Source organism: Anarhichas minor, unplaced genomic scaffold (assembly GCF_050575085.1).
Source record: "Anarhichas minor isolate MPS153535 unplaced genomic scaffold, ASM5057508v1 ptg000034l, whole genome shotgun sequence".
NCBI lineage: Eukaryota > Metazoa > Chordata > Actinopteri > Perciformes > Anarhichadidae > Anarhichas > Anarhichas minor.
Genome location: NW_027466480.1, coordinates 1,053,616 through 1,081,460, shown reverse-complemented (window position 1 = coordinate 1,081,460; position 27,845 = coordinate 1,053,616). Strand labels below are relative to the sequence as shown.

Sequence of the window (27,845 nt, the reverse complement as noted above, 5' to 3'; positions counted from 1 at the left end):
TTTTTGTGGGTGAAGTATCGCTTTGAAGAAAAGGGTAACATCTCCCAGAAGCTCCTTATCTCCAGAACGATTAGCGCCCAAGGCATTTCAACTAAATCACAAATACACTCTCAGACAGGAAATAAGAGTCGTTTATGACAGGCAGCGGAGAGAGAAGGCACAAACCGTATTTCTGATACGAGTCATTCCGTGTTTAAAAAAAAGAAATCAGTGACTGGATCATTTGTCATTGTAGTTTAATGTTTCCACGCAATCATCAGTTATGCCGGACACAGGCGCAGAGTAAATAATGAAACAGACTAAAATATTTGTCAACTTGCTTTATTATACATTACTCATGCAAAAAAAACCTGTTGCTGTTTGAAAAAGGAGACATCGTATGAACAAAGGCTCAAAGATTTCAGGGATAAGAAAAATAAAGCTCTGGGATTTTGCTGCTTCCAGAGCTGTCTGCGGTGCTGAAATAAAACGACCTGTACCGCTCATTCAAGGGTCATTAATCACCGCGCTATTGTGCTGACCCGTTATTTGCATACTCAAGGCCTGCCTCATGTGAACCTTGGCATTTTCCACATCAACAAGGCCTTTTTTTCTCTTATCGAGACCACCACCGGGTGAGATTTGTTTATGTCGCCATTCTCCCAGACTCGTTACGCCGTGTTGCCGAAATCACAGGGAATTCTGGGACATAACGAGTAGCGCATCTGGGCACTGGCGGTCACATCTTGGCTGTTGCCTGATCATATTTCGTGTCCACTCATGTTTGCTTATTCGTGCCTTTTAAAACTTTTCATTTGAACTTGTCCAGTTTCCGTAAATGAAAAGCTGCACTTGCATTTGACTTTATAAATCAGGAATTACCATCGTGGCTATTTCTGTCGGCGGTTTCTTTTTTTTCCATCGTTCCTTCCTAAGCAATGTTACTATGCCTCACTCCTCCATCCGCACCCTCCGTTTCTCCAAAACACGAAACGTGTTGGTTGCAACACCTCCAGTCGCCGGCTCCGCGGAGAGCGGGCTCTTAAAGCACAGGGGACACCAGACGTGCATTAGTAGCGGACAGGATTATGTCATATGGCTATTAATATTAGAAACCGTCGGCACAGTGCAGTGAGCTGAGAACAAGTAGTGCAGAAGGAAGTGATGTCCCATCACCAAGTGGAACCTTAGACATAGTGTTCCATTAAAAGAACAATTTCTAACCATAAGTGACCTCGAACAGTATATATTTTACTTTTTCAATAGAAAATCAGTAATCTCTCATCATTAATCAATTATTTTATTTACAAACAGCTAATGAACTAAAGAATTATTTTTTTTCCTTTTTTTTTGGAAAGAAACCCAGGTTGAGACTTGTTCAATCACCTTATCATTTACATCAACAATCTGACACACTACATCAGCTGTGTGGTTTTTTTCCTTGAGAAAAACATAATTTTGGTTTGGTCGACATTTAGTGCAAGTCTCAATTCACAACATTTAAAGCAGATTGCACTTCTGCGCTGATGTGAAACAGTCTATGAAACATATTTTTTGTTCGGAAACGTCGACATTCTGCGTATCCAGAAACACACAATGCCAAAAAAAATTCTGCTGACTACATTGAAGTATCAGGTGAGCTTAAATGTTTTTTGTTATTAACTGTATTTATGTGACCTATCCTCATATAACGGTGGGTACAATATCTTACGAAGAGTTATTCCTTGGTTTTTGTGCACTTTGCTTCAAAAGCCAACAACCCGTGTCAATTTCATGCAAGCATACAGTCTTTTCAAAATAAACTTCCGTATTCACACGAAACAACTTAGTTAGGTTTAGGCAAAAATAAACTACTCAGGTTTAGGAAAATATTGTGAATTACTTAGTTAGGTTTAGGCAACAAAACTACTTTGTTAGATTTAGGAAAAGATCGTCGTTTGGGTTGAAATAACTACGGAGTGCTTAAGTACGGAATTTACGTGGCTAATAAATCATCTGACTTCTCGTTTCACAAGCAGCACGAACAGCGGTCTACTGGAGAAAAGACCGGTGTTTGCTTTACCTCCACCTCATTACATACAGTGTGCTTTCATCGAATGACTCCAAATTGCAGCGCATGCATTTTTCGTGGGTATCGCTACAAACGCTACATGAGAACAGCTTGATTTTTGTGCATTAAAATAGACGCAACTCGACAGTAGGAATGGTTTCTGGGGCTGCTGCACACTGGTGTCCATCAGAAAAGAGATTAATGCGATGCTAACTCATCATGTTAGGGGGAGTGTCTACTGTAACAAGTCAAATGCACGGGAGATGTGGGTAATTGCAGGTCACAAAACCAGTATTAATCACTTCTTCTTTACTTTCCTCTGTTTTCTTCATGTGCTATTCCAGTGTGTTCAACAGTATTGAGTTTTGTATAACGAGTGGTGTTCGTGTTCCGGCGGCGGAGGGGCTCTGAAGAACAAAGAGGGTTCACTGGCCGTGATGAAGGACATTAGTTGCTATAGAGCAGAGGTAGCCAACACGGTCCCCGCGGGCACCCTATCGCCCGCAAGGACCATGTGAGTTGCCTGCAAGGCATGCTCTAAAAATAGCACTAGTCACCATGGAGCTCCGTCTAAAATTGTAGTTGCTGTTCATTTTTAATCAAAAACGCTTGCATTAGTGTAGATTTTAAAATGACAATATTTCTTGTCATAGGAGAGTTGGGTACCCGGAGGCGCACGGCGGACAGCCAGGACGAGGCCGCCGCACTAGGTTTTCAGGTTCCGAATGGCGGGCGCTTCCCGTTGGCGCCAGATATGCGCCGCGAGCGCACCCCGTCGTCAGGTCCGTAAATCCTCGGAACAGGCCGCGGGGCAACAACTCAGGGGTGGCGGGGGTAGAGGCGAGGCAACGCAATCCGACCGAAAAGGCCCAGACTAGAGGTTTGAACGCGGGCGCCCGAAGACGCTCGCGCGCCTCGGAGGGTTGGATCCCCCGCTCGGCTATAGACGAGACTTTTTACTGGTTTCTTCGTGGAGAAAAAGGTACGATTGGAAAAGCTGGTGTCGGTGATAACAGACGGGGCTCCCGCGATGACGGGCTGTCATGCAGACTTCATTGCGCAATGCAAAGGTGACCCAGAGTTTTGCAAAATTTCTACATTACCACTGGATCATTCACCAGCAGGCGCTATGTGCAAAAGTTACCGGCTTTGATCATGTGATGATACAAAAATATCAGAGATGTGATACCTCTGACTTTCAAATGTTGAAACAGATTAACAGAAATTAAAGTTGCATGTTTAAATATATATGTGTAGCTATACCATCATTGTTGTAGACATCATTATTAATAGTTATTGTGAGGAATAATTAACTGACATGTGATCAAACAGTCTCTTCACATATCTTATTATTATTAAAAGGTGATCTGTGCAACTTTGTTCAGGAAGTTTGTATCAAATAAGTAGCCCTTCATACTACTCGGTACCCTTGAAGTAGCTCTCAGTTTAAAAAAGGTTGGTGACCCCTGCTATAGAGCCTAGAGTGAGGTGTATAGGTGTACAGGCGAAGGAATGTAATGGTGCGGTCACGACAGACTTCTGCAGGCCGCATAGACAGCGACACACAACGCAGAGCTTTATAGGGTGACCTTTTCAGCGCTTCTAGAGCTTTTTTTCTTTTATGATGCAGACCATTGACTTGCTTTCATTTCACTGATTTTGTTCCGTAAGCCTTAAATAAAGCTCTGTGAATAATGCCGTCTTAAAGGACACTTGCTGGATTTGTCTCTTGTTGTTGTGGAAAGTCAAATCATGTAGAAAATTCAAAGTGCTTTAGATAAACATGAACATAGTAAAAAAATAAATTTAAAAAATGGTCTGAAATTGTATGCACTTCCTGCCTCCTAAGTGGCTAGAAAGCAGATCAGGTTATATTTGCATAACTACATTTTATCTTATTTCGCTAACATTAGATTTTTAATGTCAGACAGTTCGGAAGATATATTTACTTTGGTGACCATGGAGCAAAAGAAGGCTTGTGTTCACGTTCACATCTCCCATTGGAGACTTGCAGTTACAATGTCATATTGTTGTCAATGGTGGCTTCACCAAGGCTGGACGTCACCTATATGTGCATATGTATACATATGTTACGGAAATAATAACATGTTCTTTCACAAATTGCCTGGTAAAAAAAACCCTTTCAACAGGTAGTAAATACTGACTGTCAGCAACACAACACATTTCTCTGCTTCTGTTTCACAATCAAACTTCATTACAGTTGACAAAATAATACAATATTCTCTACAGTATTTTTAAAGGCCAGCAAACAGATGATCTGCATCTTTCATAAACATTCCACTGCATACATTTGGCATTAACTGTCTGAAAACTAAAACAAACTTTAAAAGTTTGAATCCCCACAGTTTAGCTGCTTATACTTTAGTTTGAGTTTTTTAAAGTCTATTCCAGCAAGTAACTGCCTCTTTATGGTGTTACACACAGGGACAGTTTCTTCAGTAAACGCAATACTATTATTTGACAAATGTTTCACATCTTCTCTTTCCACCCCCACATCCTGTGTTTACATTACATACTGGGCTACAAGCTAACACGTGACTTCTGTATCTCTGAACATCAAATTATTTTTCACTGGGCTTTGTCGGTTATTTTTCACAAATGTAGCTGTTAGAACAAACATAAAACAGTGTCTGTTTATGGTTTATGGTCAACGTTGGGGAAATCTTTAATCTTGGTTTCCAAGCACATTCCTGCATACATTTTCATATTAGAAGTGATAATTGTGGTGATTATAACGGTAGAAGTGCAGCTAAAGTTGGTTACAGCAGGCTGCCCGGCTGCAAAGACACCGGTGGAGCAGACCGACCAATCACAGCAGGGCTTTTCAGGAGGAGGGCCTTAGAGACAAGCATAAAAAACAGACCATTTAGATTAGATTAGAAAACTTTATTAATCCCCAGTGGGGAAACTCATTTGTCACCCAAAAACTCATACAGACGACACAGTCCACAGTACACAACACAGTACACAACAGACAGAAACACATTACAAAGGATAAATAACACCAGAAAATGCCATATAAAACATGATCGACATCAGAAAAATAAAAACCTCTAAAGGTGTTCATTAAAAAAATCGGACTGCTGCTGGAACGAAAGACCTTATAATCGTTCAGTAGAACACTGAGGCATCCTGAGTCTCTCACTAAATGAGCTTCGGAGTCCATTGAAGACACCGTGTAGTGGATGGCCTTCAAACAAGACAATTGTTTTTAACTTGGCCCTTGTTCGCTTTTCAACAGTGATTTCTAGTGAGTCTGGGGTAAGGCCAATCACTGAGCCAGCCTTTTTGATCATCTTATTGATCCTGTTTTTATCATCCACAGTGATGCCGCCCCCCCAGCAGAGCACAGCATAAAAAAGAACACTAGCCAAGATCCCCTGATAGAAAACATGAAGAAGCTTCCTGCTGATGTCAAATGATCTAAGCTTCCTCAAGAAGAAGAGTCTTGACTGAGCCTTTTTAAAAACAGCATCAGTGTTCTTCTTCCAGTTTAATTTACTGTCCAGATAGACCCCGAGATATTTATACGACTGGACAATTTCTATCTGCTGACCTGCAATTGTCTCTGGGGAGACCTCCTCCTTCTTCCTTCTAAAATCAATAACCAACTCTTTGGTCTTTCCAATATTTAGTTTAAAAAAATTTTCATCACACCAGCTGACAAAAGACTCAACCTCCCGTTTGTAGGCCAGGTCGTTGCCTCGGGTTAGTAGACCAACCAGAGCAGTGTCATCTGAGAACTTCTGAATGTTACAGGACACATGGCTCTGCCTGTAGTCAGCTGTATAAAGTGAGAATAAAAAGGGGGATAAAACTGTTCCCTGTGGTGCTCCAGTTTTAGTTAGGATAGTGTCAGACCGTTTTTTATCAAGCCTGACAAACTGTGGTCGAGAAAGAAGGTAATCCAAAACCCAAGCAACAGTTGTATTGTGCAGTTTAAAACTTATACGTTTTTTTAGCTAAAAGGTGCGGTTGGATTGTATTAAAAGCACTGGAAAAGTCAAAGAACATGATCCTAACAGAGCTGGCAGTTGTTGCAAGATGACTATAAATACTGTGGAGCATAAAAAGTAGTGCATCATCTACCCCTACACCCTTCCTATATGCAAACTGCAAAGGATCTTGGAAGACTGAAACCTGTCTACTCAGGTGACCCAGGACAACCCTTTCAAAACATTTCATTATGTGCGACGTCAGAGCTATAGGTCTCAGGTTAGTAAGACTATGACTCCTCACACTGTTTTTCTTTGGGATTGGGACTAAACAGGATGTTTTCCACATTACTGGAATTTTTGATGAAGACAGAGACAAGGAAAAGATAAAATGAAGGACTGAGCACAGCTGGTCAGCACAGACCTTAAGGGTGGTTTCAGACGGAGGGTGAATACAGGTGCTGCAGCAATGGACAATATGAGAAAAACAATGTGTTTTATGAACATTACAGTATGTAAACATTTTCTAGTAGACCCCCCCGAGATAAAAAATATGTACCTGGAAATCAGCATAATAAGTGACCTTTAAGATACAATCTAGAAGGGCATATGTTTTTAAAAGATAATGCAGTCATGAATGTATTCATGAGTGCCATTAGTGCCAGAGCAAACATGCACTGTGCCCGTGTACTTGGTTGCACTTGGTTTAAGAGCTTAAATATTACATTAAAATGGAGATAATTAACTTATACAACAGCTTTACATCGGACAAGCTGCAGTTGCTTACGTGGAGGAGAAATTGTGCAGCTAGTCTTTCTGCAGGCTTTCGGCTTAATCAGTATAAACAGCAAACAGAGCCATACCCAGACACTGACATCGGAAGGCGTATGGCTCTGTGAGGGTCTGCTATCTCCCCGCCATCGCAGCACTCCCAGCAAGGTTAGGGAGCCCTTCTCCACAGTGGATATGCAGGAAACCACACCTGGCTAATGAGCAAATGCTCTCATTCGTTCAAGGAAAAACAAACCCACAATCAGCAGGGGATGCGGCTCACTGAAGTGTGCTGCGTGTCCAGGTGTGTCCATCGATCCCTGTTGAGAGTTTCCGAAACAGATGTTTTCTTTTAGCTTTCAGAAGTGAAACGAAAACTGCGGATTTAAAAAATGTGCACCACGATGTGCTGTCTTTTATTTAGTTTGAAGCCAATTGGTAATACACAAGAATAACTGTACTATGAAATAGTACATTGCCTGGAAAAGGGGATGTAGAAAAAAAAGCAGCCTCTCTAAAGAACACTCATTCATTAGAAGCTATGGGATTTCTTGAGCTACATTATTTGATGGGTGAGCTGCTTTTTATTCTCTAATCTGGTCTCAAATGGAAAACTGAAAGTGGCCTAATAATTTCCCTTGTATTCTAATCATCCATTGTTATTCCTTCCAATTCGTTTACGCTTCAACCCCTTCAACCTTTGTACTGGATAGTATACGATATTTACCACTTCCATCTTCTACTTTATTACACCTACTGCATGATGTATATTCGATACTTTCTGGCCTGTAATTCCCTAATTAGAACTGAGACACGAATGTCCAGGGCCTGGCTGAGACATTTTGGAATGTTACATTTTTCAGACAGAAAGCAGGGATTTCTAACTTTCCCCCAGAATACTGAGAATGAGTGTTTATAGGCCATTCTTGCTGTTTTGGCAATATTTCAGTGTCCGTAAATGGAGAGAACTAATCGTAGGATATCACTGGTGTATTAATCATGCTTCTCACTATCAACTTTGTCCATGTTATGATGAACAATCCACGCTGATTCAAGAGATGTTGACTCTAATGGTGGGAAAAAGGTATGGTCAGGGAGGGTAACTCGTTCAAAACACCATACCATTTGGAAAAAGCAGGTGCCCATGAGCAAGGCAGACAGCATATAATGATTTATTACCCTCACTGACTGTACATTTAGAATTCAGGAAGTACTTTCCAAATAACAGAAACAAGTCTTTGTGCTGAAGGTGTACATGCTGTAAGAAAATTCTTGCATGCATGCAAACTCTGTAGGATGTTTGAAAATTAAAATGGTTTTAAAGCACTACTAGCAGGAAATATGGAGTCTTAATGAAACAATGAAATATGCATGTTATAGTAGAGATGAAACAGAGCTTAGTGAGGAACTCAGATAGGGCTGAATATTGTTTATAAAATTACGATGCCGCTACCAATACCAGTACCATTGAAGTGATACAGTTCATTCAATACCCACCAATGGAAGCTCTGAATGTGTTCCACTGGCCGGCTTCAAAGCTCAGACAGCGGTTAATGCTGATGATGCAGTCCCCCAACCCGCGGTGGCAGGACAGTGTAAAGACCCACCCCCTGGCCCCCACTTCAGGTTAACACTGTTAGCGCTGTCAGCAATGTTGCCGTTGCGTGCGCTGTTAGCTGGCTTGTCACTGTTAGCTGGCTGCTTGCCACTGTTAGGGTCGGCTGCTTGCATGTGCAGGCAGGCAATCTCCGCTGTATGGGTTGTAGCTGCTGCAGTAGTGAACCAATTGCGCATCACGTTAATTCGAAGAACGCCTGAGGTGATTGGCTGCGAGCAAAACCATACAGAGTAATTCTTTTCTAGATTTGGGCAAAAAAAAGGATGAAATAGATATCGTTTGACTGGAGAAGTTTTGATACTTTTTGGTATTGGTTTATTTTGGTAGATGCCATGAAAGTATCGATACCCAGACCTAAACTCAGAATATATGTAAGGAAGACAAATGTCTGCAGGACGACAGAGAGACAGTGTAGATTGACACTATTTGCTCCAGGAAATATCAGCCCCATTATTACCCACCAATCAAGTACAGTACATACCAAAATGAGTGCAGTGCATTGTAAAAACCATGTGAAGAAATATACAGACAGCATTAGGAGGAGTGGAATATCATGACGAAGAGCTTGAGAGAGAGAGACAGGACAGGAAGACATCGACTGAACAGACTGAGAGATAATGCTATTGTATTAGGCGAGATTCAAAGCAGATGTCTTGGTTCAGCCAGGGACTGGCTAATAGGAAAATCTAATTCAAATCCTCCCTAGATTACATTAGAAATTCACTCCAGGCCATAAAAAAAAAGAACCTTTCAATTCGCAGGGTGGATATAATGTCCGGATGGGCCAAAGCTTTTCCCAGAAATGCTGAAATTATATTTTGAATTATTGAAGATAATATTAAATTGTAACTGCCAATAAAATGATTGCATATTCACACTACAATTACGCAAGAATACAAAGCTTTTCATGAAGTGTTTTTTTAAGTGCAATTACAGCACTAGTGCTGAGCCTGTTCAGAACGGGCCTGTTCAGATGCTTGGTCTGTGGTGTTGCTGATTGCAACTTTCTCGAGAACCAACTATACCTATCAACACTCAACACTGCTATATTTTTTGTCCTGAGCAATAGATTTGCCATGATAGAGTTGTGTCATACACCCAAGTCACTCAAAGTCAGAGACACCGGTAAAATACACTTTGGTTCAGGAAAAAACACCAGGGGCAGATTTTACCTCAAAGTCGGCAACCTTGGCCCCCGACTAAACGAGCCCCAAACAGCTTATAGATTTATTATGATGTTGAGATATAAAAAATATTGGGTACCCCTTTATAATAACTACACGCTATGAAGCATTAGTATGAGTAACCACTTAATTCATCATTTATAAAGCATTGTTCCTACATTAACACTCAGTCTACAATTCATAACAGTTATAAATGTTTTATTCTTGATTAATAAGCTAATCTATTATGTGTTTCGTGATTGTGTTTTCATACTTTATAAATGATAGATTCCCCATTTGTAAATTAAGTATTATATATATATTAAAAACCAATTATTAAGGAGTTGTAGATGATTAAGAACTTATTTAGATATACATTATTCATGCATTTATATATATATAATGATTTAGATATGCACTAATGGATAGGGACTATGTTAATATATGCTTTATAAACGCGTATTAATACTGCAATTCATGATTAATTCAGGTAGTTACTAGTTGTTAGTAAAGTATTTTGTGTGACCTCATCTAAAGTGAGGACTATCTATGCCTCACAAAGCATTTATAAATGACATTGAAAGGCCATCAGTGCCTCAAAACCCACAAAAGTCTCAGTTATCTTCTCAACAGAAAAGGCAAATAGACACAACACAAAGTGATCAATAACTCATACTAATACTTAACTAATGCTTCATAGCGTGTAGTTATTATAAAGTGTTACCAAATATTGAAATATGTTACCATTCCACATATGTTGCGGTAACTCAGGGTCACAAACATTGGTGAAATACACTTAGCGGATGTAATTTCCAAAAAGGGGTATTAGTCGCTTGCATGGATTTAATAAGTGCAGGTATTTTGCCGGCGGTAACGTTATGAGTTAGTCTGGCCAAAACTTGTTGCAACACACAGACAGAAAATGCTGTATGTTAGATCACACAAACACAAACGCACTCACATGACGTAAGCGTAGAGATGGTTCAATAGCTATTGAATGGATATGCCCTGGCTATGGTCCAATTCAGTCTGCATGCTGAGGGGATAAATGGAGGTATTGATGCCTTATGATTGCACTGAAGGTCATCTCATACAGTCAGGATGGCTTTCCGTCTCTCGGAGAATGGCTAAGATATCTCCGATGTAGACAATGAAGTCAAGTAAAAAAAAAACAAGTTTGTTATTTTTTAGTCTCTTTTAAAATGCATGTCTGTTCCTGAAGAGACTTTTATATATCTCAAATTAACAACATAACATAAACTTAATGTATTTAAGGTAGCTAATATTTAAAACTCAACATTTTTACATTAACAATGGATCAAATGATTATGTGTAAAGGGAGGGGGGAAAGTCGTAGTACAAACCTACAGAAATTATCACACAGGTCTGTTGCTCTACAAATAGTTTTAGTTTTTCTAATTCTTTTGTTTTGGTTTACTGGCCCACAATTCTACTGTTTTGTTACTCTCACCTGTACCTCAACCTATTTTGAACTTCTCAAGTCAGTCACATTAAAGTAGCACCTAGTTGGGGACCGTGTAGCAGCTGAAGGGCCAGATACTTTTTTCTCAGGGAGTGGTGGAGACCAAAACAGAGTGAAAAGGAAAGAAAATATAGCTCCTTGCCCAAAACTTCAAATGAATGCTAAAAAACGACTGTTTGCTAACACCTTCATTTGGTTCATCACGTGGTAACAGACTGTCCTGCTTCCCCTAAGTTGATAAGAAAAAAAGAAGAGACAATTAATGCTTCTATAAAGTAGCTAACAGCAAACTGTTTTTGCAAAAATACTTCATACATCATACAATATGAAAATGAATTAATAAACAACTTGTGCAATCTATCACAGTCAAAATCATATCTGCATTAATTTCAATTTGGTTCTTATGGAAAGCAATGCAGATATGTTTGGCTCCAATCTAATCTGACAAAATTGAAAGCAAATGCAATGTTCACTTTGATGATTACGCAATGTCTACACATGATGCAGGTTAGCACAGCAGCATGGAAAGTGCAAATGAAATGTCCCCCATGTAGATAAGCCTCCACACAACTCAATTTCTTATAATTTTCACACAGTGCAGAAATTAATGGAAACCAATGGCTGAAAGAACAAAATTAAAAACATATAGCTTTTGATCAACTTCAAAGGAAGGAAGGGCCAAGATAAGATGTTCCCAGGTGGGCAAGAATCATCTTGAGGGATATGGTGATGTCTGTACTTTGTCTTCGACGTGAATGATTAAAACAGAATCTCTGTCAGAGGTCAGATGAGGTCAAACATAACTATTTGTTATTTCATCAGAATCCAGCAGAGACCCAAAGTGTCCTTAAGGCTTGCATTGATACAATACAGCTCCCTAGATTGTACTTATTTCATTTAAAGGGGAAACATCATAAGAACAATCAGTTTTTCAGTGCTTGTGTGCATCTGGAGTTCCTACCAAACCACAAACAACCCAGTCAGTTTTTTGTGGGCTGCCTAGAACAGAAAACATGTGATGGAACAAGGTAGATTTGACTCCCCTTCCTATGCAAGGCTGGGCTTTATCTGGAGGGGGGGGGCTTAAAGAGACACGCTCTAAAATAGAGCCTTTCAGACAGGGGCAATACAGACGGCCAATAGTAGAAAAATGTGTCTTTTTTCTTTTTTTTACATTCATCTAAACATATTCTAGTAGAAACTCAAAATACAAATATGAACCAAAAAAATAGCATGATATGTCCCCTTTAAGTAAGGTCTGAGAAGGGTTATGTATACTGTTTTCTGTCTTTGCAGTTTATTTCCAGTTTTCAGTTTAAATTGGATTTTCTTGGATTTTGTCTGTCGCCATCTTGGATTTTTGCAACCAGGGAAAGGAAATTCACAGGAAGACTGTGGAGGAGTGACGGCATGGTAGAGACGCTGTGTACAGCTTTGGTAGTGGTAAAGACCTGTCAATCACAAGGTAGCCCCGCACTAAAACATACCCTGCTTTATGGTCTATTTTACTCTAAATGGAAGCATAATTTACTAAATGAATATCGGGCTGTATGGAAGAAGACTTGAAACTAGAGATTGAGACCATAAATTCATGTTTACAACGTTTACTGAGGTAATAAATCATAATAAAAGGTGAGAAGGATGGTCATTTTCTCATAGACTTCCAAACAATCTGACTTATTTTTGCAACCAGAGAAGTTGCCCCATGATGGCCATTGGAGACAATGCAAGTTTAAGTCACTTCTGCATTGGCTTCAATTTATAGAATAGAAGGTTGCCGCCTGGTTGCAACAACATGCTTAAAAGTCTTGATCCATATAGAGCAGTGCAACAGATTACTCCTGTTTGTGATTTGCTGTTGTATTACCCTTTAATTATTCAACGCCCCATCGCTGACCAAGAGCATTAATGTGATGCACATCACTTTACTGTAATACTAATCCAGGAACCAAAGAGGAGGATGGGACATAACAGCAGTGTATATGAACTGTGTGCATGGACAATGTATTGACTCTCTTTCTCAGGAAGGAGGGCTCACATGCTCAAGGATTTGTACTCTTGAAAGTGTGTTTGGCCACTGCATTGCAAGACACGCAGTGCTGATACATCTATGTGGAAGAGCTGGCTAATTTATGGTGTTGTAAATCCCATCTACAGCCAATAATATTATGAGAGTCACAAAGCTGATACGAACAACTGAAGTGCACACTTAATTCTAGTGTTGAAAGGCCTTTGACTTGTTGAAGTTCTAGAATAATTTATACTGCCGACTGCAATCAGCCACATGTTTAGGTAATCACCCCTTGACGTTTAGATGGCTGCCGGATAAAAGGTCATCTCAGAATGCAAACACACAGCTCAGACATCATTAATTAGGCCAGCAGTTACACTGGGAGGAAAGCTAGCTGTGACAAAGGGGTCCTAACCTGACCCCTGAGACGGCGCCATTGGAATCTGTTCGGAAAAGGGCAAGCACTAAGAAAAATACTTGGAAGGTAATTGAATGAACCATCTATCAATCAAACTTTGTCAGTCAACCATTGTCAGCTTTGACAGCTATATGCTGTGTTTTCATGTCTTTGGGCTCATTGTTTTGGTTTTATTTCCTGCAACTTTACCGTCTTGGTCAGCCCGTTCTCACTCCTAACTCGTAAAATACAGACGCTTCGTCAGTGCCCCTCAACTAACTCCAATGCGAAACCCATCTGCGTCATTATTAGACAGTCAGAGCAACTGACGTAGTATAACAAGGGAGACACTCCACCTAGGTAGGAGTTCGGGATGGATGGGTCAAACAAACACAGGACTCTCACCCATGAGACCACGGTTTGTGTCCCGTGTAAAACAAAGGGAACATCGAGTTTACCGTAATTTTGTTACGTGTGTTATGTACTTAAGTAACGCCCGTTATGCAAGTAACTTAGCAAACACACTTATTTTATGTAACAATTCCAAACCACAATCTTTTCCGAAGTCTAACCAAGTAGTTTTGTTGCCTAAATCTAACTAAGTAAACCTAATCACTAAGTAAATGTATGTTGGAAGTTTATTTTAAAAAGACTGCTTGAATGCAACACGCAAACACAGTACTTTCTTGTCAGCATGGAACTTTATTTTGCGGAGACACTATGCATGTATTAAGCGGGACCTGACACGTTGTCCCTGACACGTTCAAGACTTGGGGAACCTAGAGCAACATAGTTTGAAGCGTCGAGCCACCGACCAAGCTTCACCAGATGGCGGACGGACAAAGACATCGCCTAACTGGTGGACATAGCGGAACATTTAAAGATACTCTATGGAGGTTTTGACCACTAGTAGTGCTATAGAGCAATGTTTTAAGTGTTTGTATAGTGTACATACACAAGAATGGACAAGTGCATGAGCGATGCAATGCACACGCATGTGACCAGCCGCACATTGTTTCTGTAGCAATCCAAAGGCAGGGAGGAAGAAGAAGACCACTAGCTAGTAAATATGGATTTAAGAAATGCATTAAACACATTTGTCAAGCCTCAAGGACACCCACGATGCATTGTGGTGAGTAACACTGAAGGTACACATAACTTTTGCTTGCCTACAGGAAACCACCTTTAACAGCCTAAGTGCCAGATATTTCCCTCATGTGTCATGATTGTGTCCATGATTTTGCTCGTGGTGTGCCGTTGCTGCACATTACGTGCCCTAAATCAGTGGGTGGTAATGCTGGTAAACCACAAGGAGACAGTAAATGGGAGAGAAATGGAGCGATTAAACAAACAGAGCTGATGTGAGCCACCCCATGCCTCTGCTGTCCGTCTTCTGCTGAAGGTGCACAACACAGGAGTTAAAAGCCAATAGTTTCTTTTAAAATCATACATTTTGGCACTTACAGTTTAGCTGTACTTTGATCTAAAAATGACTCCAGTCCAAAAGCTTTATAGCTGCTATGAAGATCAAACCATTTTTTTTAAATAGCCGAACACAATAAAAGGGAGAAAACAAGAGGATCATTAAAAGCTTTATTCTGCTCTATTTCTGTATGCCTGTTTTCATGCTTCTATCCAGGTGCACAGCATCACAACTGGTGCTTTAAGTTATTTAGGTCCTTAAGTTGTTACAGTCGACAAGCAGACACTCCTAGAGATTAAAACAAAAAAAACAAGAGCTTCTCTCTCTGTCTCTCATCGGTTCATATGAGTTCCTCTGAGAAGCTGCCCTGCCAAGTCATGTTTAACAGACGATGACACAGTCTGCCTGTCGGACACGAACCTCTGTCTCTTTATTAATGCAGCCTTTCAAAATTTCTATAGCAATGCGGATGCTGTTGTGAGGAATTACAAATATTCTGCTGTCTCTCTGTGTCTCATCAAAGTGATATAGCTCTCCAATTGACTGCTATGAGTTATGTAATTGCCTTCATTCCTCCATCAAATATTTAAAGTGGCAATCTGGGAGATTTTCATTGAAACAAATGTCTGTTGAGTCCCTATCTATCGCAGAAGGAGGTAACACAATGGTGATTGAGCCTATGGCCCACTGATAAAAGTATTGCAATGTTTATATATTTGCAGAATTACGAACTGGGCGACATTGTCATCTGTTGTGACATTCCCAGAAAAAACTGCTTTGAAAGAGTCCGTTCACATGTCACGTTTTTTTGCACGCGCGGAAAGCGAGAGCCGTTGCGTTCCCAAATGGCCATTTTTAACAACGCAACGGCTGCACCCCCCCATATCTAAATAGTTCAACTTTTGGAACGCTGCACCCATTGTCATGTGATGAGAAACAACCAATCTATCTTTGGAGGTGCAAATGTCCAAATTGTTCAGACCGGACATTAAACAGACTTGCTTGAAATGTTGGAATTAAAACTGTTAATTTCTGTTGCTAGATGGTTTTCACTGCTAAAATGTAAAAACCTCCTTTTAATGATAATATTTAGACATTTTCTACTGTGACACTGGTTTATTTATACTACAAAAATCTCTCCATAACTCCAACCAGTGCTAAGTCGTGCTCCTTTCCCACTGGACAAAAAACCCACTAACATCCAATTTTTCTCTTCAGTTGGGAAGCAATCAGTAATAATTCCTGGGTAATATTGACTCTGCAGTAGTCAGTGTTATTAATCGGCTCCCGCTTGTCAGTGATGGCACCCAGGTGGACACGCTAATTCCCGCACCTTTTCATGTATTTTCTTATGTCAATGCAACCCCCCCATACCAGAATGATAATTTATGGAGCCAAACCTTTCTTTAGCCCTGTGGAGACCGGTATGGCTATGCGAGACTACATCAAACATATCAAACCAGGAAAGGCATATTTGTCTACCGGCAATGGGAAAGGAGTCCTCTTTTTAGCTGTTTTTTTTCCAGGTTTTAAAAAATGAAACTTATATGTGCTAATTTAGTTAGGAAATGGGTATGTGTGTTTGCAGTCCTTGTGTTAACTTCCCATGGTGCAATTGTTATTCTGATATAATAGTTGGTAATATCAAAATGAATATGAAAACGACTCATATTCTAAACAGAAAGGCAAGACCGTGACCCTATGACAAAACCAAACTTGCGATTTCACTTCATGCCGGAAAATATGTGTTGTTGATGTTTGGTCTGGCGCTGATAAAAGCTCCAGACTGATTGATGGTTTGTAAAAGGTCCAGGGGTACGCTCAGACTACTCCATCTCCATTGTAAAAGCCAAATGAACTTTTCCCCCTCACATCTCTTTCCCTCCGATCTCACATCCTGCTGTCAAATGCCAAGGCCTTCAAACACCCGCTTGTTTGTTCACAGAGCACCTCGACTCCTGCCCTCCCCTAAATACTACTTCACTGTTCATCTCTTCAGTTCTTTTTCCTCTCTCCTCTCCCCGCCATCTTCCTTCTCTTCCTGTTTTCTCCTCTCTCTTTGACCTGCATGTAAATGTTCCTTGCGATCCTTGACGGACAGATATCAGATGAACAGATACAATGAAGACAATCACCAAATAAATAAGCAAATGCAGAAAGAAATCACAAGAAAACTCAACTTTCTCATAAAGGATCTGACTGCAGGATGTTTGAGACTACAGTGCTGCCTTGTTCAATTCAATTAATATGCAGATTGGACAGAGTTGGGCCCACAGATCCATGATCATACTATCTGACCAGCAATCTTTACATCTCCTTCAACAGGTCACTGATTAGAGATATAGTCCATACTCTGCTTTAGGTTATTAGGGAAGTGGCGTGGTACCCACAGAAAATTATCATCCAATTCTATGGAGCATTTTCACCTTTTTTGAATGTTTCCAGACGCAGCAGGGACTTGTTTTTCTAGAGACAAAGCTCCAATAAGCCCACTGTTCATTACTTGCCCAGCACCAAGCAGCATACAGACACAATTAGCAACTAGCTGGTGAACATATTGGAGCAGTTAGCAGCAAAAGACAGATATTTCGCCCAGCAGCTGGTGGAGACCAAAACAGAGCTACAAGGAGAGTGAATATCGGACATATATTCTGTTTGAGTGTCCTTTTCAATTATTTGAGCCCAAATAACTAATTATATCCAGCCCAGGCAGACACCCCATTTACAGATCAGTTTTAAGATTTTGGGCTATTTTCTACTACTTTGTCTATTTGCGTTTGTAGATTTCTTTTAAATTCCTCCAAAGTTATCATTAAATAATGCATAATTTGCATATATATTCATATATCCTTTATATCCTCATTTATAGAACATTTTATTCCTAAAACCATGGACAACATTTTTTGTATGGCTGTATGACAGTATTTTCGGATTAATCAAGTGATCAAAAGAGATATTAAAAATGTCCTCCGTAGAAACTTTATAAAATTGGATTTGTATTTGATGTGTTTGCAGATATGCACATAGATAAAAGAGAGTTTGTAGTTTGAACATTCTGTAAGAGAATTTAAAAGCCAAACATGGCTTGTAAATATCCCTCCCCTATTAACACTGTCTCAATGTCAGTATTGACTGAGGAAATTTCATAGTGATATCTATTAGATAAATGGTTTCCTCTTTTCACCTGATGTGTCTCCCATTAAGGCTGGAACTATCTCAGCAGGTATCTTAATCACAGCAAACCCTATCGCTCATGCCATCTATTTATTTGAGCAAAGGGATGACATAATTTCATCAGGTGTGTCCCATTGTGCTCAGAAATCCTTCCTCTACTCATTAACAGTCTTAATGGGCACTTGGGCACAGTCGTTTGTCACACTGCTAGGCACCTGAATTGTGCACCCGCAACTACCACAAAGGTGGGTACAGGGAGAGACCAACAGTCTGTTACCCAAATCTGGATTTTCTGGCTCCCGCAACTGACACAGGTAAACCCAAGTGTTTATGTTAAAGATGAGTTCAGTGATAAGTGAATTCCATTGGCCTCAGTTACAGTTGCAGGTCAACAACACCTCAGTGGCTGTTGACATTCCAATAAAGTGTTGCACGGATGACGTATTTTTGTAGGCCAACCCAGAAGTTAGCATTTCACTTGTACTCTTGACAAAAAGCCAATGGGATCGTTTCCAATGGAGTTTGGATTATTTACGAAAATAAGCTCTGTGGCAATCTCAAGTTTATTATATTTAGAAACTTTGTTCAGCAAGATAATCTTGAACAGCACTTTTTAGATTTTTGAAGCGTGAATGCAATCAATCGAGTTAAATAGCTAACCTTAGGATATTAACAAACTACACCACGGTTTCTAGTCTCACTTCGACACTTGTTAACAACCGTCTATTTTAAGACACGTAAAACCTTAATATCAACAATGTATTTTGTATAGTAGAAAAAACATTAAAATCTTTTAAGTTTGTGTTAACACCATTCAAGCATCTAATCAAAAACACCAAATCCAAAAAATCCGTTGACTTTGAGACAAAGAAACCAGAAATGCAAAAATGTTAACTCATTTCTGGGTTTGAGGCAAAGTGGACGTAGTCGTGGTGACCATAAGTTAAATGTTAAGGATTTGCCACTTTGAATCACAATGAGAACAAAACTTATTTAGAGTACTGTTATAAGAGTACTCGTTTATTCCTTGCCTTCTCAGTCATTAGCTATTGCTTCTCCTAATGCTGAATGGCCAGTACTGTTTTGTTTGTTCCAACTAAATGAGTGTTGCTGCTCCTCTCAAGAATTCTTGAAGCAATGTGAAACAAATCACTTCTCATACAGCAGAGGGATGATCTGCCATTTGAGAGAATGCAAGTTTAAGCCACTTCCAAATTGGTATCACTTTTCAGAACCACAGATTGCCGCCTGGTGTTAGGACTCACTCCTGATTGGAGGCTTGTTGTTCAAAGCACAGCCTACAATGTGAGTACTGAAAGCAAGAAATCTCTAGGCAATAGGGAAGTCAGTGGTATTGAAAAAATAGACCCTACAAAAACCCAGCAAATATATAAAGATTATGCCATTTTTTAGCCACAGGATGGTGAAAATTACAGCGATTAGCCCTTTAACCTCAGTTAGGAGTTTATATGTAGAACGCTGCTCTCGAAGAAGTGTTTAAGAACAGAGCGACCGGTGTGGAGGCTGAACAGATGCCCTCTGTTCCTCCGAGGCAGCTGGGCTGGCTTTGAGCCTGGCCCAAATAATGCAAAATGAAACACAACCCGGGGTGACGCTCACACACCCACACACACACATACACACACACAGACGCTACGATTTGCACACTCAAATGCACAGACTGTCAGTCACACACATTTGGAAATGAACAAATTAACATGCACATGTGTGCAGAGATGCAAACAAACACAAGGGCAGAGTTGCGCCCACACACTCCTACTCACACACACACACACACACACACACACACACACACACACACACACATCAAACTGCCAAACAGAACGTGGTTTTACCAACGTGGTTTCCAGCAGTCCTGCATCATCATGCACAACAATTGGTTTTTGATAATGAAATGGTATTTTATGCCTGATGACCACTGAAGCTGACAGGACTACATCATCTGGCTCATAGACAGATAGCATCTTGAGTGATCACTGCAGTGTAGGAGCAGTTTTATTGCACATTATGTGTGAATGCTCGTTTGTATTAAAAATAAATAACTCCACCACCCCTATTTGTTTGCAAAAAATCAAAGGTTGAGTGGTGTCATGGGAGCGGTTACAACATATATTGGGAAAGAGATGTCTTCAACTCAACGGATAATTTGTATCTGAATTAGAAATAGGCCAAAAATGAAATACCATCCCATCTGCATGAAAGCCTCACAGAAAGTGGACTGTTCAAGTATTTCTTGCCAAATATGATGCTATCTTCTTCAGTCTTTGCTCATGCATGTTAGCATTAGCAAGGTGTGAAGACACCAAGGACACCACATTAATGCTAACTAAATGTGAGTCAGCCATGTGCACTTAGATTCAACTAAAAGCCTGTGGAGCTAACATTAGCAAAGTATGCATCATTAACTCGCGTTAGCATGTCTATGCTATGCTCGCTACTGAAGTATACTGAATGTCTACACATGCTGCTTTTGCTTTTTAAGGATTTTAACAGTGAATAAAGACCTACCCGGCTTTACAGGAACAGTGTTGTTCCTTAATTTCATCATCTTCTGTCTTTATCCCCAGGAGATGTGGTGGTTCACTTTTACACTGAGATCTGTAGTCTTTAGCTTCTATTTTTCTCTTTTGAAACTGTTTTCTCTGCTGAATCAGTCTGACATCCTTAGATTTTTCCTTCAAACGCATATTGTAGATCCGCTTCTCTCTGAAATCTCTTTTAAACTTCTCCAAAAAATGTGATAATATTTCAGTGTGGGCTCAGCTTGATGGACAAGCAGCGAGGGGGGAAGCTTAGCCAAAGGTCAATCCTGGGTCCTTTTCATATAACAAAGTAATTTGATAATATTTTTAAATATCAGGGTTTTTGATGGAAAAATGTGGTGAAAATGCTCCATACTCTCTTCCCATTGGTTCTGATGCAGTTACTTGACATCAGTTTGATAATCAGCCTTATATATGACTGATATATAAATCGGTATGATATATATCAGATAATATACAGTATATATATATATATATATATATATATGTATGCAGCTGAAACACTGGCAATGACATAACAAAGGCTTCACAGTCAAGTTATTTTCATCTCTCTCTCTCTCTCTCTCTCTCTCTCTGGTGTTTGAGCCCCCTTTACTCCGTTGAAAAACTTGCTACCCAGGAGCCCACTGGGGATATTACCTTCATTACTTATGTGCTTACCCAGTGTGAGGATCAACATCTTTGACTTTTGCTCATTAGACAATGGAGAAAAGGAAAGGAACGCTGAGGGAATTCATGACATTTGGAAAGTGTTTAGATAGAGGCAAGGCACACACAGTGATGTCTGTACTGGTTTTGACTTCTCTGTTAGGTGGGACAGCTGCTGCTTGGATGGCAAGGGGATGGTGTTGGAGGTGGTGGAGAAGGGGGGGGGGGGGGGGGGGGGGGGGGGGGGGGGGGGGGTTGATGGAGGCAGAACTTCCTGTCTGTCCCTCTGCATCCCAGTGCTTTGAGAAATAACTGAGCGCGGTGAAAGCCTCGCATTCATTCAAGCTGGTGAAGCCTGGAGGCTCAGTCGGGATTCAGCAGCAGCGGCGGCAGCAGCAGCGCTGTCAGAAGATAAAGGAGGGGAAAAGTGAGACAGAAAGACAGGAGGGAATAGCAGGAAAGAAAAATAAGAGGAGTTGCGCGCCGGATTAGAGCAGTTATTTCATTCAACAACAACAAAACATGCGATGTAGGATTTGTTTTACGCATGAGAACTCCTCTGAACTAAGACCTCCAGCCTTTATTCACAATTCACCTGAACATCATCAAATTTCGCGGATACGTCGAGGGCACCGGACCTACCCAGGGGTGTAGCCGCGGTGCTTCTGGTGCGTCTTTTTGCGCTGGTGGAGACTGTGAGCGAGGGCGCGCGCGCGCGTGTGTGTGTTTGAGAGAGAAGTGGTGGTGGTGGAGGATCAGCCGGAGTGGCCGAACAGCCTGAAGGATGCTGGAGGGCAATGCCTGCAGAAAGAGAGGATGAGATTTGTCGAAAGGCGCTGGAGCTGCTCTCCGACCTGTGCTCCAAGGGGGAGGTGCAGGACGACCACTGCCTGGATTTCATCTACTACTTCAGGGACCTGGCCAGACCGCGCTACACGGACTCAGGTCGGGCTCCTCAATCTTCTCTCTGACAGTTGAAAGTAGAATTATGTTATAGGAACCCGCGACTGTCCTCCAAAAAAAAGAAGCATCTCAAATATGCAGTTTAATGGTCAATTCGAATTCATCACGAGCTCCGCGGGGGCTGATAAAAAAAATAGTTTTTATATTTTTAGAGGAGCATTCAGCACACTTATCTTAAACAGCACAGCTTCTTTTAAACTTTTCAAATTGGGTTAAAGAGAGACAGAACGATGCATAAAAATAATCATTTGTATGCAACTGCCTCGCGCTGACCACGAGATTCCCAGTTCACGAAATGCGAGAAGAGTGCGATCTGAACTTGTTGCTTGCATCCAGCACCGAGCAGTATAATCTAACAATGCATCTCAGTACCATACATATACTGTATGTGTGTATGTTGTGTTTGCAAATCCACTACATCATCCATCTATTCTCCTCGCGCAGACCCAACCGTGTGAGTGTTGGTCTGGTTTCTCTTTTACTGTGGCGGTGAGAAGGGGGGAAAAAAAGAAGCCCCACCCGATAATCCCCCACAGCTGCCGGCACTTTGCAGACGATCTTGCAAAAACAACTAAAACCAGTGGTGTATAATCCAGTTATTTTAGACTCCCAGTATGGAGTTGGCTTGGAATTTCTTTAATATTGACATTAGAAACAATTTTATGATCAGAAAGGAGGAGGCCAGTCTGGAAAAAACTTTAATGGGGCTGAACTTAAATAATTACATTTACGCTGCACATTTGACCACAAAAATCCCTGAGGAAACTGTAGGAATATTACAAGAATACAACACACACATACCACAAATTTGAGTTATTTTCTTTCGAGGATTTTACAAAACCAGCCATCTCTACTCTGATAAAATGTTTAGTGTGTGTGCATGTGTAAGTGGTTTGAGTATATATATATATATGCAATATATATGCATATCAGAGCATGCGGGCTGTTTGATCATCTTTCCTATGCATGCATATGGTATACAGTGTACACACAGTGCAGAAGCACGTCTGTTCATTAATTTCTCCCCGCCTTTGTGTGTATGTGTGAGCGAGTGTTTACATGTATGTTGTTTTCTTCATAGCAGCTGTGGCTGGGCCGCTGATATTTAAACATGTTACAATCCATCATTAAACATGTATGATGAAGAGGAAGTTCAAGCTACCAGAGTGGTTCCCCTGAGGAGCCGTGACCCACTTCCTCTTGTATTAGACTGCTCTAAATGCACACACACACACACAGTTTGATCCACAACAAACAGCTACCCCTCTTAGTGGAGAGGGGGAGAGACTGGAGCTATACTGCTCTCTGATACTGGAAGTTTTGGGAGCTTTTTTGCAACAGTTTCAAAAAGGCACCAATCCAAACAAGTGGTTTCACGCCACAGGAGGAATCAAATTCTTCTTCTTGTGCCAACAGACATAATGAGCCCACAATGTCTAATTTATGATCCTCCGTAAATGTTCAAAATAGTTATTGGTCATTTAAAGGTGCTCAATATGAAATTCCGAGCATATTTATTGCCCTCAACATAGCGACGGCTAGGAGTGTACAGTGCTAACATAGCACAGTGCAGTCCGGGCAACAGTGCAAACAAAGCTAACATTGTCTAAAAGGGTTTAATAACAATATTGACACACTATTGGTGTTAATTAATTAAAACAAAATCTGCCTTTAAAACTTAATACAGATCACATTGCTTTACTTTTTAACACGCTATCAGTTTGGCCTTATTAGCAGGAGGGAAGCCAGTGAGGGATCATGTCCTTATCGCAGTGCTAGCAACTCCGACAGTTGCTAGTAGTGTAGGAGAAACAATCATGAGAGTTACAGGGTGGTGCCTCTTCACAGATAACTTCATCATGAATCTTTATCGAATGCTTACATAAGTAATTTCAAAATAACCATATGCAACATCAACTTTTTCGCCGGAGGAAACATTACCCCTAAATATTAGATCTACACCTTCCACTTCCGGTGAAAAGTGTAGATAGAACAAATAGGAGTTGTTTGAGACATGACAAGGGTCTGATCCCTCACCAGCTTTCCACCACCACCACCCCTTCCAAATGTGTTTGGAAGGGGTGGTGGCTCTGGCAACGACAAACGTTAACCTGAAGTCTAGCTCTCAGCATCAACAGAAATCAATTGAAGACAAGACCAGCTGAACTTCTGAGTCTTCCTGCTTTTATCTTTGGCTCCCCCTCTGCCGATTGGCCAGCCTGCAGTTGGTGCAACCCACCGAGCAGCACGACCGGCCCCCACAGGTGGAACCCAACCAACTGATTGATACCTGTTAGGAACATGAGAGAGAGAGAAAGAAAGAAGGGCAGGAGGGGAGAAAAGACAACACGTAACACAGCTTATCAATTAGGTCTGTATATGTAAGTGCTATGTAAAAGGGAGTAACTATTTCTGACCATGAGGTACCGAGCTGTTGTATTTACTAATGCCTACTGTACACTAGAAGATTTTGAAAAGACTGAAGTCTGATACCTTCTCGCATCTTAAGTCATAAGTCACAGAGCTTTTATTCACAGATTTTGCAAGGACTTAAGCCAAGACTTACGATATCGAACATATTTAATTTTATGGGAACGTCAAGGCGAGAAAAACACAGAGTTGAGACAGCTCAGACTGTATTTTTTGACCACCATACACCAAACGATCATGTCAGCGTGAGCATGCCACAACTCTCAAACTCTCATGATTTTATTGTGACAAGGGATGTCACGAGAACCGATATTTCGATGCCAAAATCCTGAAAATGTGACCATACTGATTTTTCTACAGTACCACAGGTAGCCTAAATACCGGGGGGATCCCTGATTTTATTTGCCAGGATTGGATAACAGTATTTTTTTATAAACCCATCACTAAATTTGCATTTAAAACCCCACCTAAGTTCTTTGTAACTACTAGTGAATCACTTGATGCCATTTGCACCCTTAAAACTTAGCGAATGTCTTAGCAGGTGAAGACTTTATTAGTGTATAAATCAGTTGCTTTTCAATCAAAAGCGATCAAATATATCAACAGGAAGTAAAGCAAACTTAACTACTGATCGATTGTAAAGGTATGCATGTTTTTTTTAAACTCCCGCCCACCGCCATGAAGGAAATGCATCTGGCGAGAGCCATTAAGACCCACCGGTCTGAAGCGCTACATTATGAAACTCTGGCGGGACAAATTAGATTATGGCGGGCCGCCACTGTCTGAAAACACTGACAGTGTTGTAGCAGACACCCTGCAAACGGTGCGCATATGTTACATGCTGCCTGCCTGTTACACAGCAGAAGAGACTGATACAAGTCAACAGCAACAACAATGTCCCACAGAAAGATGAAATACAGAAAATACTTTCATTTCCTGGTCTCCATGATGAGGGATTGATTAAATGTTTGGGGAAATAGGTTAGGTTTCATTACACCCTTGATTGCATTTTTGAGGAATGGTTGCCAGGCAACATAACATTATTGGATATTTGGGTAAGAAATCTTTGAGCCCCTGGTGATATTCTTGAATGAGCTCAATAAAGTTAATGGCTCACGCCTTCTCCTCTCTTCTCTTAATCCGAAATCCACCTACCCACAACACTCATTTGAATCCCCTGCATACAACTACTTTCCTTCTGGTGTTATCCATGCACAGGTATCCCATTTTTTCCCCCACGCGGCATTGTGAAAGTTGTTTCTAGGACATTATCCCCATGCTTCCACTCAGAAACACACTCCCATGCCCTTTCACCTCGCTGTTGACTTGGCTGTTGCAGCTTATTGAGCTGCACTAGTGCTGCGCTCCCCGGAGGACTGCGTATCGTACATCGAAGAGTTTAATGAGATGGCTCTAGCCCAAGGCCCGATGTCTGACTGTAGCAGGCAGTGGAACAATACATTGGTCATAATCACAGGCCTCCATTACTTAATCTACTCTTAATACTTCTATGAACCTGAAGGTTGCATCGTTTTATGGATATTAAAATGTATACTTTCCAGGAATGTGGCGTCAATATGGATGTTGTTTTTTACCCTAATAAAGGGCTGTGTGTGTTGTTTTGATTGTTTAAATGATGCAAATGGTGGTTAATATTGGACCAAGTGGCAAGGTTTTTAGCAGTCTGGCAATGTTAAGCTATATGCTAACATGCTCACATTGACAAAGCTAACATGCTGTTGCTTAGCAGGTTATGTTTACCAGGTAATGTTTACCATCATAGCTTAGCGTGTTAGCATGCTAGCATTAGCTCATTATCATTAAAACACAAGGTACAGCTGATGTTAAATAGAATGTTAGATTGGTCATCAACCAAACCATTGGCCAAATACAATAAAATTGACCTGATGCTAGAACAGTTAGCTGGTCATAGCTTTGATCACCAAAGCTATGACATGACAAAGTTAGGACATGAATGTTTTTCAATAGTTCTTGAATTATTTCAATTTGGACCACAATAGTAGATTCACCAACCTGCAGTTCCCATCCCCAGAGCATTGTAAGTGGGCCTTTCACCTCTCACTTTGGAAGCAGTCATTTAATAAAGTCCAAAATGGAAATACAAAGCGTAATTGTGGAAAATAATGAGAATTTCAGAATGAATCAGCCATTCAACTGTGATGTTTACACCATTACAGTAGTTTAATTGAAGGTTATTATCTGTGTAGGTGTGCTAGATAGTAAACAAGAATAAACTGGCATCATTGTGAGTACTTTGTGTCTCTGATTAGTGTCTGCCCTGCTCAGGGACTTAACAGTGAGTGTGATGGGCCTATAATGAACCTACCTCAGAGCACGGTGACCTCTTGGCCTATATCCACTCATCACCACTAATGCTTGCAACCACAGAGAGAATAAAAATAAAACCAACAATAAAATGGTACATTCCCGAACTGCCCGAAGTCAGTGATGTTCATGGTTATTATTATGATGTATGGAGTTAATAAGAAGAAACAAAGCCAAGTACAGAGAGGTTTTGTGTGGCCGTCTGTGTTTATACAGCCCAGTATACCAAGGAGGTCATATCTGAAAAGCCTGCAGCACATGATGCGCAAAGTTTCAGCGTGGAGGTCTAACGATACTGGATTTTTAAAGGACGACATAATAACGATAGTTAGGAGCAGGAAAAAGCTGGTGGCAGATTAATCGGCCGATATAGGGCATTGAACACGCAGAAATTTCAGCAAAAGTGGCCCCCAAATGATCACATATGGCCAATAGTTAGTGTTAGGCTTGCATTTATGGCTAACAGTTTATTTAGGAAGACATAAAGTAAGGGCGTGGAGTTCCTGGCGGTGAATGGGGAGATTAGCAAATTCAACTTTTACACTGTACACTGCAGTTCATGTCTTGTCACACCAATTTATGCCGCATTTTTTACTTACCAAGTATTTTAGGTGTCGAACCTTAACCATACCTTATCCATAGTTTCCAGTTGTTTTGTCTTTCCAACTTTTGCCAACTTAGATTTTGGTACTGGAAGTGCCCTGGTTTCCAGTTGTAGTCCGAGTACTTTTGATCAAATTACGTTCGAGCTGGCTATGGTTGAATGCAAGTAAAAAGTCTGTGTGGAGAGCAAAAGAGGTGGAACGCATTTGCCGAAATGCAATCTTAAACAATCTATGCCAACAGTCTTACATATGTTCCCATCAGTT

General features: G+C 40.7%; 1 protein-coding gene across 2 annotated transcripts in view; it reads left to right on the top strand.

Moving 5' to 3' along the window:
* Nucleotides 1-22,034: 22,034 nt before the first annotated feature.
* Nucleotides 22,035-27,845, top strand: part of syt9b (synaptotagmin IXb) — a 40,436-nt gene continuing 34,625 nt past the window's right edge. For both annotated transcript variants that reach the window (XM_076106581.1, XM_076106582.1), the window contains exon 1: nucleotides 22,035-22,182. In XM_076106581.1, the coding sequence (XP_075962696.1) occupies nucleotides 22,035-22,182 (148 nt within the window). The remainder of the gene's footprint in view (nucleotides 22,183-27,845) is intronic.